General features: G+C 37.0%; 1 protein-coding gene across 1 annotated transcript in view; it reads right to left on the bottom strand.

Moving 5' to 3' along the window:
• Positions 1–8515, bottom strand: part of sox18 (SRY-box transcription factor 18) — a 17677-nt gene extending 9162 nt beyond the window's left edge. Inside the window, exon 1 of the mRNA XM_062052545.1 lies at positions 7999–8515. Within this exon, the coding sequence (XP_061908529.1) occupies positions 7999–8338 (340 nt within the window). The 5' untranslated portion in view covers positions 8339–8515. The remainder of the gene's footprint in view (positions 1–7998) is intronic.
• Positions 8516–17500: the final 8985 nt, after the last annotated feature.

Raw genomic sequence — 17500 nt, 5'->3', positions numbered from 1 at the left:
ATATATATATATATATATATATATATATATATATATATATATATATATATATATATATATATACATACACACACGCACACATGTATATATACACGCACACAGATATATATTTACATACACACACACACAAAAATACACACACACGCACACATTTTTGAACACACACGCACACATATATACACACACGTGCACACACATATATATATATACTGTATATACACACTCACGCACACACATATATATACACTCTAAGGTTTTCCAAATAGCAATATTTTGGTACCAGTACCATTCTCCCTTTTCTGTCTCCACACTGTTTCAGCTTGTAAGTACTCTGTGTGTGTGCGCTGCCCAACATGCTCCTCTGCTGGTAAAACCAGCAATGTCACCACGTGACGACGACGCGCCGTCATGCCTGTTATAAAAAATAAAATAAAAATAATTTGGAACCCAACCATCCATCCATTTTCTACCGCTTGTCCCTAAGAGAATACAAGGATTTGCAAATCCTTTTCAACTTATATTCAATTGAATAGACTGCAAAGACAAGATATTTCATGTTCACACTGAGAAACTTTCTTATTTTTTGCAAATATTAGCTCATTTGGAATTTGATGCCTGCGACATGTTTCAAAAAAGCTGGCACAAGTGGCAAAAAAGATTGAGAAAGTTGAGGAATGCTCATCAAAGACTTATTTGGAACATCCCACAGGTGAACAGGCTAATTGGGAACAGGTGGGTGCCATGATTGGGTATAAAAGCAGCTTCCATGAAATGCTCGGACGTTCCCAAACAAGGACGGGGGCGAGGGTCACCACTTTGTCAACAAATGCCTGAGCAAATTGTTTAAGAACAACATTTCTTAACAAGGAATTTAGGGATTTCACCATCTACGCTCCGTAATATCATCAAAAGGTTCAGAGAATGTGGAGAAATCACTGCACGTAAGCCATGATATTACACACCTTGGATCCTTCAGGCGGTACTGCATTAAAAAGCCACATCAGTGTGTAAAGGATATCACCACATGGGCTCAGGAACACTTCAGAAAACCACTGTCAGTAACTACAGTTGGTCGCTACATCTGTAAGTGCAAGTTAAAACTCTACTATGCTCGGCCAAAGCCATTTATCAACAACACCCAGAAACATTTCAAATTTTTTTTTGGAAACTGTGGACGTCGTGTCCTCCGGACCAAAGAGGCAAAGAACCATCTAGATTGTTCTAGGGTGAAAGTGTAAAAGGTAGCATGTGTGATGGTATGGGGGTGTATTAGTGGCCAAGACATGGGTAACTTACACATCTGTGAAGGCACCATTAATGCTGAAAGGTACATACAGCTTTTGGAGCAACATATGTTGCCATCCAAGCAACGTTACCATGGACGCCCCTGCTTATTTCAGCAAGACGATGCCAGGCCACGTGTTACAACAGCATGGCTTCATAGTAAAAGAGTGCGGGTACTAGACTGGCCTGCCTGTAGTCCAGACTTGGACATGTGTGAAGGCTAAAATATGAGAAGGGAGACTGTTGAACAACTTAAGCTGTACATCAAGCAAGAATGGGAAAGAATTCCACTTCAAAAATGTGTCTCCTCAGTTCCCAAACCTTTACTGAGTGTTGTTAAAAGGAAAGGCCATGTAACACACTGGTAAAAATGCCTTTTTTGCAATGTGTTGCTGCCATTAAATTCTAAGTTCATGATTATTTGCCAAAAAATAAGAAAGTTTCTCAGTGTGAACATGAAATATCTTGTCTTTGCAGTCTATTCAATTGAATATAAGTTGAAAAGGATTTGTTGTATTCTCTTTTTATTTACCATTTACACAACCTGACAACTTCACTGCTTTTGGGCTTTTGTATGATTAACTACATTCCTCCATAAAATAGAGGAACACCTCTGATAAATGTTTATATTACTTAAAAGAAAACTGGTTTTATTTGATAAAATGCTTCCCAAACATTTACTAAAGTCAAATACAAATTAGGCAACAGGAGAAGTATCCAAAACTTCTACAATGAACGTGTACATCAGCAATATGATTTACCCGAGGGGCTGGACAGGACAGATTGGAAAAAAATAGATATTTTAATTGATTTTTGATTATTTATTTTTTAAATCAATTAAGAATCGTTAAAAATAAGAATCACAATTTGTCCGAAAATCGATTATTTTTTGACACCCTCGTTAATAAGCACGCACTGCTGCTACTAAACATCATTTTTCACCGAATAATAATAAATATGCATATAAACAAATAAATCATATTTGAACACAATCTGTATTTAGGGATTAAAATTAAAATATTATCAAATATATATATATATATATATATTTATTTATTTATTTATTTATTTATTTTTTAACTAATTGTTTCGTTGCACCTCCTGTTATGTCATCGTGCAGATGTTACATTGCAACTGTGACTCCAATAATGAATTATTTAAAGAGAAAATATTGTTAAAAAATATTGATGGTTAAAAATAAAAATGCAAAATGTCACCTTTGTTTGAAATTATTATTCCTATATCGGGTTTTGTCGCACCTCCTGCATGAGGACACAAAACAGTCGTGTTCAAAGGTCTGTACGACAGGAGACACCAGTCAAAGATCTTCTATATGACAGGAGCACTTTACTGTTTTTAAGAACACAGGCAAAAAACACCAGAGTCAAAGATCTTCTATACGACAGGAGCACTTTGCTGTTTTTAAGAACACAGGGAAAAAAAATCAGAGTCAAAGATCTTCTATACGACAGGAGCACTTTGCTGTTTTTAAGAACACAGGGGAAAACACCAGAGTCAAAGATCTTCTATACGACAGGAGCACTTTGATGTTTTAAGAACACAGGGGAAAAAATCAGAGTCAAAGATCTTCTATACGACAGGAGCACTTTGCTGTTTTTAAGAAAAAAGGCAAAAACACCAGAGTCAAAGATCTTCTATACGACAGAAGCACTTTGCTGTTTTTAAGAAAAAAGGCCAAAACACCAGAGTCAAAGATCTTCTATACGACAGAAGCACTTTGCTATTTTTAAGAAAAAAGGCCAAAACACCAGAGTCAAAGATCTTCTATATGACAGGAGCACTTTGCTGTTTTTAAGAACACAGGAAAAAACACCATAGTCAAAGATCTTCTATACGACAGGAGCACTTTGCTGTTTTTAAGAACACAAGGAAAAAACACTAGAGTCAAAGATCTTCTATATGACAGGAGCACTTTGCTTTTTTTAAGAACACAGGGGAAAACACCAGAGTCAAAGATCTTCTATACGACAGGAGCACTTTGCTGTTTTTAAGAACACAAGGCAAAAACACCAGAGTCAAAGATCTTCTATACGACAGGAGCACTTTGCTATTTTTAAGAAAAAAGGCCAAAACACCAGAGTCAAAGATCTTCTATACGACAGAAGCACTTTGCTATTTTTAAGAAAAAAGGCCAAAACACCAGCGTCAAAGATCTTCTATACGACAGGAGCACTTTGCTGTTTTTAAGAAAAAAGGCCAAAACACCAGAGTCAAAGATCTTCTATACGACAGGAGCACTTTGCTGTTTTTAAGAACACAGGGAAAAACATCAGAGTCAAAGATCTTCTATGCGACAGGAGCACTTTGCTGTTTTTAAGAACACAAGGGAAAAAACACCAGAGTCAAAGATCTTCTATATGACAGGAGCACTTTCCTGTTTTTAAGAACACAAGGCCAAAACACCAGAGTCAAAGATCTTCTATGCGACAGGAGCACTTTGCTGTTTCTATAGGACTCCATTGCAAAAATACCATGCAGTCAAAGATCCTCTAAATGACAGGAATGTGTTAAGGACATACCGCAAACGCACAAGTCAAAAATTGTGCTCTGTTTTTTTTAGGAACTGCTAAAAATATCACCAGTCAAAGATCCTCTAAAAAGAATAGAAGCTCTGTTGTTGTTTTAAGGCTCTTCTGCAAAAATAACACTAATCAGAACCCAAGTCAAAGATTTTGAATACGACAGAAGCACTTAGCTGTGGTCCAAGTTCCTCTGTACAAAAGGAGCCCCAATATCCAATCTACAAACACGTGCACCGTAGAGGACCACAATGTATCCCGGAAGGCATCCGCCAAACCCTCACCCGTTATCTGGTGTATTATTCACCTTAGGAATAAAAGGAAGGTCACATTTTTCACAGCCATGGAAGGAATCGAGAAGAGTGGGAGGTCTGTCCGTAACAATCTACAAAAGCCCAAAAGCAGTGAAGTTGTCAGGTTGTGTAAATGCTAAATAAAAAGAGAATACAACAAATACTTTTCAACTTATATTCCATTGAATAGACTGCAAAGACAAGATATTTCATGTTCACACTCAGAAACTTTGTTCTTTATTGCAAATAATATTTAAATTAGAATTTAATGGCAGCAACACATTGCAAAAAAGGCATTTTTACCAGTGTGTTACATGGCCTTTCCTTTTAACAACACTCAGTAAAGGTTTGGGACTCACATTTTTGAAGTGGAATTCTTTCCCATTCTTGCTTGATGTACAGCTTAAGTTGTTCAACAGTCTCCCTTCTCATATTTTACTTTACTTTTACTATGAAGCCACGCTGTTGTAACACGTGGCTTGGCATTGTCTCGCTGAAATAAGCAGGGGCGTCCATGATAACGTTGCTTGGATGGCAACGTATGTTGCTCCAAAAGCTGTATGTACCTTTCAGCATTAATGGTGCCTTCACAGATGTGTAAGTTACCCATGTCTTGGCCACTAATACACCCCCATACCATCACACATGCTGCCTTTTACACATTCACCCTAGAACAATCCGGATGGTTCTTTGCCTCTTTGGTCCGAAAGACACGACGTCCTCAGTTCCAAAAACAATTTGAAATGTGGACTCGTCAGACCACAGAACACTTTTCCACTTTGCATCAGTCCATCTTAGATGAGCTCGGGCCCAGCCAAGCGTTTCTGGGTGTTGTTGATAAATGGCTGTGGCTTTGCATAGTAGAGTTTTAACTTGCACTTACAGATGTAGCGACCGACTGTAGTTACTGACAGCGGTTTTCTGAAGTGTTCCTGAGCCCATGTGGTGATATCCTTTACACACTGATGTGGCTTTTTGATGCAGTACCGCCTGAGTGATCCAAGGTGTGTAATATCATGACTCACGTGCAGTGATTTCTCCAGATTCTCTGAACCTTTTGATGATATTACGGAGCGTAGATGGTGAAATCCCTAAATTCCTTGCAATAGCTGGTTGAGAAATGTTGTTCTTAAACAATTTGCTCAGGCATTTGTTGACAAAGTGGTGACCCTCGCCCCCGTCCTTGTTTGTGAACGACTGAGCATTTCATGGAAGCTGCTTTTATACCCAATCATGGCACCCACCTGTTCCCAATTAGCCTGTTCACCTGTGGGATGTTCCAAATAAGTCTTTGATGAGCATTCCTCAACTTTCTCACTCTTTTTTGAAACATGTTGCAGGCATCAAATTCCAAATGAGCTAATACTTGCAAAAAATGACAGTTTCTCAGTGTGAACATGAAATATCTTGTCTTTGCAGTCTATTCAATTGAATATAAGTTGAAAAGGATTTGTTGTATTCTCTTTTTATTTACCATTTACACAACGTGACAACTTCACTGCTTTTAGGTTTGTAGAAAAATGGGAGGTCTGTCGGTAAGAATCTAGAAAAATGGGACGTCTGTCGGTAGGAATCAAGAAGAGTGGGATATCTGTTAGTAAGAATCTAGAAAAATGGGAGGTGTGTCCGTAACAATAAAGAAGAGTGGGAGGTCTGTCGGTAAGAATCTAGAAAAATAGGAGGTCTGTCTGTAAGAATCAAGAAGAGTGGAAGGTCTGTCGGTAAGAATCTAGAATAATGGGAAGTCTGTCCGTTAGAATCAAGAAGCGTGGGAGGTTTGTACGTAAGAATCGAAAAGAGTGGGAGGTCTGTCTGTAAGAATCTGGAAAAATGGGAGGTCTGTCGGCAAGAATCAAGAAGAGTTTGAGGTCTGTCATTAAGAATCAAGAAAAATGTGAGGTCTGTCCGTAAAAATCAAGAAGAGAGGGAGGTCTGCCAGTAAGAATCGAGAAGAGTGGAAGGTCTGTCGGTAATAATCTAGAAAAATGGAAGGTCTGTCGGTAAGAATCTAGAAAAATGGAAGGTCTGTCGGTAATAATCTAGAAAAATGGAAGGTCTGTCGGTAAGAATCTAGAAAAATGGAAGGTCTGTCGGTAAGAATCTAGAAAAATGGGAGGTCTGTCGGTAGGAATCAAGAAGAGTTGGATATCTGTTAGTAAGAATCTAGAAAAATGGGAGGTCTGTCGGTAGGAATCAAGAAGAGTGGGATATTTGTTAGTAAGAATCTAGAAAAATGGGAGGTGTGTCCGTAACAATAAAGAACAGTGGAAGGTCTGTCGGTAAGAATCTAGAATAATGGGAAGTCTGTCCGTTAGAATCAAGAAGCGTGGGAGGTGTGTATGTAAGAATCGAGAAGAGTGGAAGGTCTGTCCGTAAGAATCTAGAAAAATGGGAGGTCTGTCTATAAGAATCAAGAAGAGTTTGAGGTCTGTCATTAAGAATCAAGAAAAATGTGAGGTCTGTCCGTAAAGATCAAGAAGAGAGGGAGGTCTGCCAGTAAGAATCGAGAAGAGTGGAAGGTCTGTCGGTAATAATCTAGAAAAATGGAAGGTCTGTCGGTAAGAATCAAGAAAAATGGGAGGTCTGTCGGTAGGAATCAAGAAGAGTGGGATATTTGTTAGTAAGAATCTAGAAAAATGGGAGGTGTGTCCGTAACAATAAAGAAGAGTGGGAGGTCTGTCGGTAAGAATCTAGAAAAATGGGAGGTCTGTCTGTAAGAATCAAGAAGAGTGGAAGGTCTGTCGGTAAGAATCTAGAATAATGGGAAGTCTGTCCGTTAGAATCAAGAAGCGTGGGAGGTTTGTATGTAAGAATCGAAAAGAGTGGGAGGTCTGTCTGTAAGAATCTGGGAAAATGGGAGGTCTGTCTATAAGAATCAAGAAGAGTTTGAGGTCTGTCATTAAGAATCAAGAAAAATGTGAGGTCTGTCCGTAAAAATCAAGAAGAGAGGGAGGTCTGCCAGTAAGAATCGAGAAGAGTGGAAGGTCTGTCGGTAATAATCTAGAAAAATGGAAGGTCTGTCGGTAAGAATCTAGAAAAATGGAAGGTCTGTCGGCAAGAATCTAGAAAAATGGGAGGTCTGTCGGTAGGAATCAAGAAGAGTGGGATATTTGTTAGTAAGAATCTAGAAAAATGGGAGGTGTGTCCGTAACAATAAAGAAGAGTGGAAGGTCTGTCGGTAAGAATCTAGAATAATGGGAAGTCTGTCCGTTTGAATGAAGAAGCGTGGGAGGTGTGTATGTAAGAATCGAGAAGAGTGGAAGGTCTGTCCGTAAGAATCTAGAAAAATGGGAGGTCTGTCTATAAGAATCAAGAAGAGTTTGAGGTCTGTCAGTAAGAATCAAGAAAAATGGGAGGTCTGTCCGTAAAAATCAAGAAGAGAGGGAGGTCTGCCAGTAAGAATCGAGAAGAGTGGAAGGTCTGTCGGTAATAATCTAGAAAAATGGGAGGTCTGTCCGTAAGAATCGAGAAGAGTGGAAGGTCTGTCCGTAAGAATCGAGAAAATGGGAGGTCTGTCCGTAAGAATCGAGAAGAGTGGAATGTCTGTCTGTAAGAATCGAGAAAAATGGGAGGTCTGTTCGTAAGAATCGAGAAGAGTGGAATGTCTGTCTGTAAGAATCGAGAAAAATGGGAGGTCTGTTCGTAAGAATCGAGAAGAGTGGAATGTCTGTCTGTAAGAATAGAGAAAAATAGGAGGTTTGTCCGTAAGAATCAAGAAGAGCGGGAGGTCCGTCGGTAAGAATCAAGAAGAGTGGGAGGTTTGTCTGTAAGAATCGAGGAGAGTGGGAGGTCTGTCGGTAAGACTTGAGGAAAGTGTGAGGTCTGTCGGTAAGAATGGAGGCGAGTGGGAGGTCTGTCCGTAAAGGTGACGGTGGTCTTACCGAGCATCTTGCTGAGCACGGCGTTATGCAGGTCTGGGTTCTGCAAGGCCAGTCGTTTCCGCTCATCTTTGGCCCAAACCATGAAGGCGTTCATGGGCCGGCGGATCCTCTGCTCGCCCTTCCCATCGCCTCCCGCCAGGTCTGGACTCTGGCCCCCGCCGGACCCGACCGAGGCGGTGCTCTTGGACTCCGCTCTCGCGAGGACTCCGGGGTCATCGGGGAGGTTCCGCTCGAAACCCAAGTCAGGGCTGGAGGCGGCGGGGCTGGGGGTCCCGCCCGCCCACGCGGGGCCCAGGAAGGACACGGCCCCCCGAGACAAGGTGGGCTCCCCTAAACTCATTCCAGGACTTTCTGCTCTGCCAAGGTCTCTCTCACGCTGTCGGGATGCGGCAAAGTTCCGGACCACGAACCCAGAACACGGACATGAAGATCGTAGCGGGGCCAGAACATTCCTCGGGAGTTATTCCACAAAGTCTTTTTTCTCATCTGTGGGGCGCTTCAGTCCGCCACGCCAGGAACTTTGGGGACTTGTGACCACGGACTTCACAGACCCACTTTTATATATTTAACCCCCCTCGGCCCCTCGGCCAATGGCAGCCACTTATGGCTGGGAGTTTAACCAATGAGGTGCCAGACCACTGTGAGGGGAGGGTGTGTGTGTGTGTGTGTGTGTGTGTGTGTGTGTGTGTGAGTGTGTGTGTGTTGTGGTGTGTGTGTGTGAGGAAACGATGGCGGTCACAGAGGAAGAAAGAGGGAGAGGCAAAGTTTTTAGGCCCCCCCTCTACACACACACACACACACACACACACACACACACACACACACACACACACACACACACCGTCCGCTGTACAGGGGAGATGTAATCAGAGAGGTTCCATTGTTTCTGCTCAACCGAGAATGGACCATCTCTCACACACTTCAATACACACATTCAACACACACACACATTTCAAGGGACACACACGCACGCACACACACACACACACACACACACATATGAATTAACGTACACAACAAAAAATGGTGGCCCAAATTCAAATTGAACTCTCCCATGTGTTTTTATGTCACCAGAATTCCACCATCATCGTATTAAATGACATATTAAATGACATATTATGCATATTAAATGACGTATTAAAATATATATAGTGCATATTAAATGATGTATTAAATGGCATATTAAATGACATATTAAATGATGTATTAAATAATGTATTCAATGATGTATTACATTTAATATTATGCATATTAAATGATGTATTAAATGATGTATTAAATGACACATTATGTATATTAAATGATGCATTAAATGACATATTAAATGGCATTATGTATATTAAATGACGTATTAAATTATGTATTAAATTACATATTATGCATATTAAATGACATATTAAAATATGTATAGTGCATATTAAATGATGTATTAAATGGCATATTAAATGACATATTAAATGATGTATTAAATAATGTATTCAATGATGTATTACATTTAATATTATGCATATTAAATCATGTATTAAATGATGTATTAAATGACACATTATGTATATTAAATGATACATTAAATGACATATTAAATGAAATTATGTATATTAAATGACATTAAATGATGTATTAAATTACATATTATGCATATTAAATGATGTATTAAATGACATATCATGCATATTAGATGATGTATTAAATGACATATCATGTATATTAACTGATGTATTAAATGACATATTATGCATATTAAATGTTATATTAAATGATGTATTAAATGACATATTGTGCATATTAAATGATGTATTAACTGATGTATTAAATGATGTATTAAATGATGTATTAAATGACATATTATGCATATTAAATGATGTATTAAATGACATATCATGCATATTAAATTATGTATTAAATGGCATATCATGTATATTAAATGACATATTATGCATATTAAATGATGTATTAAATGATGTATTAAATGACATATTATGCATATTAAATGATGTATTAAATAATGTATTAAATGACATATTATGTATATTAAATGAGGTATTAAATGGCTAATTAAATTACATATTATGTATATTAAATGATGTATTAAATAATGTATTAAATGACATATTATGTATATTAAATGACGTATCAAATGACATATTAAATGATGTATTCAATAACATATTAAATCACATATTATGTATATTAAATTATGTATTAAATGACATATTATGCATATTAAATGATGTATTGAATGATGTATTAAATGACGTATTAAATGACATATTAAATGATGTATTTATTGACATATTATGTATATTAAATGATGCATTAAATTATGTATTAAATGACATATTGTGCATATTAAATGGCGTATTAGATGATGTATTAAATGACTTATTAAATGACTTATTAAATGACTTATTAAATGACTTATAAAATGACGTATTATGCATATTAAATGATGTATTAAATGACGTAATAAATTATGTATTAAATTATGTATTAAATGACGTAATAAATGACAAAGTATGTATATTAAATGACGTATTAAATTACATATTATGTATATTAAATTATATATCAAATGATGTATTAAATGACATATTATGTACATTAAATTATGTATCAAATGATGTATTAAATGACATATTATGCATATTAAATGACATATTGAATGCCATATTAAATGACGCATTAAATAATGTATGTGTGTGTGTGTTTTTAAGTATTAAATTATTTATTAAATGATGTATTATGCATATTAAATGACGTATTAAATGACGTATTAAATGATGCATTAAATGATGTATTAAAAGACATATTATGCATATTAAATGGCGTATTAAATGATGTATTAAATGACGTATAAAATGACGTATTATGCATATTAAATTATGTATAAAATGACATATTAAATTATGTATTAAATTATGTATTTAATGACATATTATGTATATTAAATGATGTATTAAATGGTGTATTAAATGATGTATTAAATGATGTAATAAATTACAAAGTATGTATATCAATTGATGTATTAATTGACAGATTACGCATATTAAATGACATATGAATGCATATTAAATGACATATTAAATGACATATTAAATGACATATTAAATGACGTATTAAATGATGTATTAAATAATGTATTAAATGCTGTTTTAAATGATTTATTAAATTATGTATTATGCATATTAAATGACATATTAAATGACGTATTAAATTATGTATTTAATGACATATTTTGCATATTAAATGACATTGTCAGGCTTGTCCCTGACAGTTTGGTTAAGTTTTAGTTTTTCCTCAGTTTGTTTTATTTCCTGTCAGCACTCTTATTTTGGTTCAGTTTCCTGTTTGTCTCTCTGAGTGCTGTCCCCTCAGCTCTGGCTGATTGGCACCTGGCCACACCTGGTGTCAATCAGCCAGCTGCTATTTAAACCTGCCTTCCCCTCCAGTCAGTGCTGGATTATTGTAGTGTCTACCTGTCAATGTCGCTAATGATTGTCATTTCTACTTGTTGTTCCGACCTGTCGTGTTGATATCGGTGTAGCTGTATGCGGTAAGCTATAGTTTGTAGCTTACTGTCTTTTTGTTCCTAGTCCCTGTTTGCTGGATCCCTGTTCACTGTTTCCAGTTTGTCCATTCCTAGTTCCTGGTTTGTGTCTTTTCTTAATTTTTTTATATTTTGCACATTAAATCATGTTTTCTCGCACAATGCCTGCCACCTTCTCTGCATCTTGGGGTTCGTCACCAACACACCCTGACAGACATGTTAAAAGTTGTAAAAAATTATGTATTCAATGACGTAATAAATGAAATATTATGCATATTAAATGACGTATTAAATGACGTATTAAATGACGTATTAAATGATGTATTAAATGATGTATTAAATGATGTATTAAATGATGTATTAACTGACATATTATGTATATTAAATGATGTATTAAATGACGTATTAAATGATGTATTCAATGACATATTATGCATATTAAATGACATGATAAAAGTTGTAAAAAATGATGCATTCAATGACGTAATAAATGACATATTATGCATATTAAATAATGTATTACATTAGGTATTAGATGACATATTATGCATATTAAATTATGCATTAAATGATGTATTAAATGATGTATCAAATTATGTATTAAATGACATATTATCCATATTAAATGATGTATTAAATGATGCATTAAATGACATATTATCCATATTAAATGATGTATTAAATGATGTATTAAAAGTTGTATTAAATGACATATTATATATATTAAATGACATATTAAATGACGTATTAAATGACATATTATGTATATTAAATGACGTATTAAATTATGTATTAAATTACATATTATGTATATTAAATGATGTATTAAATGATGTATTAAATTACATATAAAATGACGTATTAAATGATGTATTAACTGACATAGTACCAGAAGCAATAGTTAGTGTTGTTGTTGTGACAGAGGTTCCTCGGCATGCAGTGAAGAAGAAAGACTGGAGTGTGCAAATCCAGGCAGATGAAAAGATATTGAAACAGCTGTTGTACACACATAAACATGTTGGAAATTTTATCCGCCGTGCTTGAGGATTACATGAAGAGCTGACTAGATGCAGCCAGACTTCACTCAGACACGACGTGTCAAATGTTTGATAGAAACTGAAGAGGAGGCCACGGCCCTAGGGTGAAGGACCAGATGGTGTAGTAGACCTAAGTATTCATCAAGTACCACCATGATGACAACATTAAATACAGTAGTGTAGTAGACCTAAGTATTCATTAAGTACCACCATAATGACAACATTAAATACAGTAGTGTAGTAGACCTAAGTATTCATTAAGTACCACCATAATGACAACATTAACATACAGTAGTGTAGTAGACCTAAGTAAATATAATAGGATGTATAAAATGTGAAAATAATAGGATTTATAAAATGTCAGAATAATAGGATTCATAAAATGTGAAAATAATAGAATGTATAAAATGTGAAAATAATAGGATGTATAAAATGTGAAAATAATAGGATGTATAAAATGTCAGAATAATAGGATTTATAAAATGTGAAAATAATAGAATGTATAAAATGTGAAAATAATAGGATGTATAAAATGTGAAAATAATAGGATGTATAAAATGTGAAAATAATAGGTTGTATAAAATGTGAAAATAATAGGATGTATAAAATGTAAAAATAATAGGATGTATAAAATGTGAAAATAATCGGATGTATAAAATGTGAAAATAATAGGATGTATAAAATGTGAGAATAATAGAATGTATAAAATGTGAAAATAATAGGATGTATAAAATGTGAAAATAATCGGATGTATAAAATGTGAAAACAATCGGATTTATAAAATGTGAAAATAATAGGATGTATAAAATGTGAAAATAATAGGATGTATAAAATGTGAGAATAATAGGATGTATAAAATGTGAAAACAATCGGATGTATAAAATGTGAAAATAATAGGATGTATAAAATGTGAAAATAATAGGATGTATAAAATGTGAGAATAATAGGATGTATAAAATGTGAAAATAATAGGATGTATAAAATGTAAAAATAATAGGATGTATAAAATGTGAAAATAATAGGTTGTATAAAATGTGAAAATAATAGGATGTATAAAATGTAAAAATAATAGGATGTATAAAATGTGAAAATAATCGGATGTATAAAATGTGAAAATAATAGGATGTATAAAATGTGAAAATAATAGGATGTATAAAATGTGAGAATAATAGGATGTATAAAATGTGAAAATAATAGGATGTATAAAATGTGAAAATAATAGGATGTATAAAATGTGAAAATAATCGGATGTATAAAATGTGAAAATAATAGGATGTATAAAATGTGAGAATAGGATGTATAAAATGTGAAAATAATAGGGTGTATAAAATGTGAAAATAATAGGATGTATAAAATGTGAAAATAATAGGATGTATAAAATGTGAAAATAATAGGATGCATAAAATGTAAAAAATAGGATGTATAAAATGTGAAAATAATAGGATGTATAAAATGTGAGAATAATAGGATGTATAAAATGTGAAAATAATAGGATGTATAAAATGTGAAAATAATAGGATGTATAAAATGTGAGAATAATAGGATGTATAAAATGTGAAAATAATCGGATGTATAAAATGTGAAAATAATCGGATGTATAAAATGTGAAAATAATCGGATGTATAAAATGTGAAAATAATAGGATGTATAAAATGTGAAAATAATCGGATGTATAAAATGTGAAAATAATAGGATGTATAAAATGTGAAAATAATAGGATGTATAAAATGTAAAAATAATAGGATGTATAAAATGTGAAAATAATAGGGTGTATAAAATGTGAAAATAATAGGATGTATAAAATGTGAAAATAATAGGATGTATAAAATGTGAAAATAATAGGATGTATAAAATGTGAGAATAATAGGATGTATAAAATGTGAAAATAATAGGATGTATAAAATGTGAAAATAATAGGATGTATAAATGTAAAAAATAGGATGTATAAAATGTGAAAATAATAGGATGTATAAAATGTGAGAATAATAGGATGTATAAAATGTGAAAATAATAGGATGTATAAAATGTGAAAATAATAGGATGTATAAAATGTGAAAATAATCGGATGTATAAAATGTGAAAATAATAGGATGTATAAAATGTGAAAATAATAGGATGTATAAAATGTGAGAATAATAGGATGTATAAAATGTGAAAATAATAGGATGTATAAAATGTAAAAAATAGGATGTATAAAATGTGAAAATAATAGGATGTATAAAATGTGAGAATAATAGGATGTATAAAATGTGAAAATAATAGGATGTATAAAATGTGAAAATAATAGGATGTATAAAATGTGAAAATAATAGGATGTATAAAATGTGAGAATAATAGGATGTATAAAATGTGAAAATAATAGGATGTATAAAATGTGAAAATAATAGGATGTATAAAATGTATAAAATGTGTAAGAGACTTTAGTTCAAAATCAATTAGTGTTGCTTTCAAGTCAGTGGGAAACCACCAATGCAGCGTGCTGTGTTTGTGTGTCTGCCAAGGACATGCCCCCTCCCTACAGCCCCCTTTACCACAATATAATAGCACACACACACACACACACACACACACACACACACACACACACACACACACACACACACACACACACACAGCTCCAAGGGAGGCAGTGGTGGCGTCTTAGAACCTCCTGCTTGAACACCAGGAAGTACCCTGCTTTACCTCCAATGTCCAGTGTGTGTGTGTGTGTGTGTGTGTGTGTGTGTGTGTGTGTGTGTGTGTGTGTGTGTGTGTGTGTGTGTGTGTGTGTGTGTGTGTGTGTGCATGCGTGCATCAGAGTGAATATACAGATGTGTTCAGAAGTATTTGGACAGTAACATGAGGATTTTGCCTGAATGTCAAAGCACGACATCAATTTTAATTGTCATCTTTAAAAAATAAATGTTACATTTTAGTCAAAGTGCTTCATTTAAAACGTTTATTTTCATTCTTACTTTTGCATAATTATCGTATCTATTGTGTGGTGCACTTATCTCTAAGCCCCGATGTGTACTGTATATTTACAGTCAAGATCTTCTCATATTCTCTGCAAATTCAGCGGCATATAAACCGCGCCTTTTTCCCCAAGCTTTGACACCCGCGGCTTGTACAAAGGTGCGGCTAATATATGGATTTTTCTTCACTAACGGCTAAATTGTGGAAAAGTCTTGTGAATGTACTAAAATGATTCACTTTAGGAAACTGTTCAAATTTGAAGTGTTTGCAAAGTACAAGGAAGAAAAATCCTGAGATCATTTTTATTCATTAAAGAAGGAGAAAATGTCATGCATCTCAGAAAGGACGAATAGAAACATCGATGACTTGTGTTTTTGTTTTGTCCTATCAGCCGTTTTGTCACAACGAGGGTGCAGTTTGCTGCGGTTCGTTCTCTCAACGCAACAAGACGGCTCCGGACGACAGCGTGAAGGTAGGCTTTGGTTTATTAACATAAGTAATCCAAACTACCAACAGTACAGGCAACACAACAAAAAGAAAGGCAGGCGTGCCTAAAACACGAGAGGCTATAATCACTTAAACAGACGCTATGACATGGAACTACAAAACTTACTTGGGACAGGTGTGACGCAAAAACAATGACTCCACACGGAGTGACCGGAAAAGGCAGAACTAAATAGAGTCTCTGATGAGTAACAGGTGCGCGTGCAGGGCAGGTGAAAATAATAAGTAACCATGGTGATGAAACAAACTCATAAGTGCACAGGCAATAACAAAAGGAGTCCAAAACTACCAGAAAACACAAAACAAACATGATCCGGACCCAGGATCATGACAGAACCCCCTTCTCAAGGACAGATACCAGATGTCCATGAAAAAAAAAGAGAAACAAGCAGGGTCAAAAGTCACGGGCGGGCGGAGGGAGGACTTGGAGGTGGGTCGCCAGGCCAAGTGTCCCCCGAATCCACCGAGGCAAAGTCAAGTGGCGGCGGCGAGTGGAGCGCCGCTGCAGCAGACGAGGCGGGCGACCAGGCAGCGGCCACGTCCGCGGCCGACGGCGAGGCGGACGACCAGGGAGCAGCCACATCCGTGGTCGACAGGGAGGTGGGCGCGTCGACGCCTTCATGGCAGGCTTGGACGCCCGTACAAGTGCCTGGCGAGGAGCAGGTACTGGCGCTTGGCGAGGTGCAGGCGTCTGCCGGGGTGCAGGTGCAGTCGTCTGCCGGGGAGCAGGTGCAGGCGTCTGCCGGGGAGCAGGTGCAGGCGTCTGCCGGGGAGCAGGTGCAGGCGTCTGCCGGGGAGCAGGTGCAGGCGTCTGCCGGGGAGCAGGTGCAGGCGTCTGCCGGGGAGCAGGTGCAGGCGTCTGCCGGGGAGCAGGTGCAGGCGTCTGCCGGGGAGCAGGTGCAGGCGTCTGCCGGGGAGCAGGTGCAGGCGTCTGCCGGGGAGCAGGTGCAGGCGTCTGCCGGGGAGCAGGTGCAGGCGTCTGCCGGGGAGCAGGTGCAGGCGTCTGGCGAGGTGCAGGTGCAGGCGTCTGGCGAGGTGCAGGTGCAGGCGTCTGGCGAGGTGCAGGTGCAGGCGTCTGGCGAGGTGCAGGTGCAGGCGTCTGGCGAGGAGCAGGTGCAGGCGTCTGGCGAGGAGCAGGTGCAGGCGTCTGGCGAGGAGCAGGTGCAGGCGTCTGGCGAGGAGCAGGTGCAGGCGTCTGGCGAGGAGCAGGTGCAGGCGTCTGGCGAGGAGCAGGTGCAGGCGTCTGGCGAGGAGCAGGTGCAGGCGTCTGGCGAGGAGCAGGTGCAGGCGTCTGGCGAGGAGCAGGTGCAGGCGTCTGGCGAGGAGCAGGTGCAGGCGTCTGGCGAGGAGGAGGTGCGGGCGTCTGCCGAGGAGCAGGTGCGGGCGTCTGCCGAGGAGCAGGTACAGGAACTGGAGATGGTGGCGTCTGCAGGTCCACCGGAGATGCTGGTGGCGTCTG

This window comes from Entelurus aequoreus, linkage group LG07, assembly GCF_033978785.1.
Source record: "Entelurus aequoreus isolate RoL-2023_Sb linkage group LG07, RoL_Eaeq_v1.1, whole genome shotgun sequence".
NCBI lineage: Eukaryota > Metazoa > Chordata > Actinopteri > Syngnathiformes > Syngnathidae > Entelurus > Entelurus aequoreus.
This window is presented reverse-complemented; position numbering and strand designations above follow the sequence as displayed.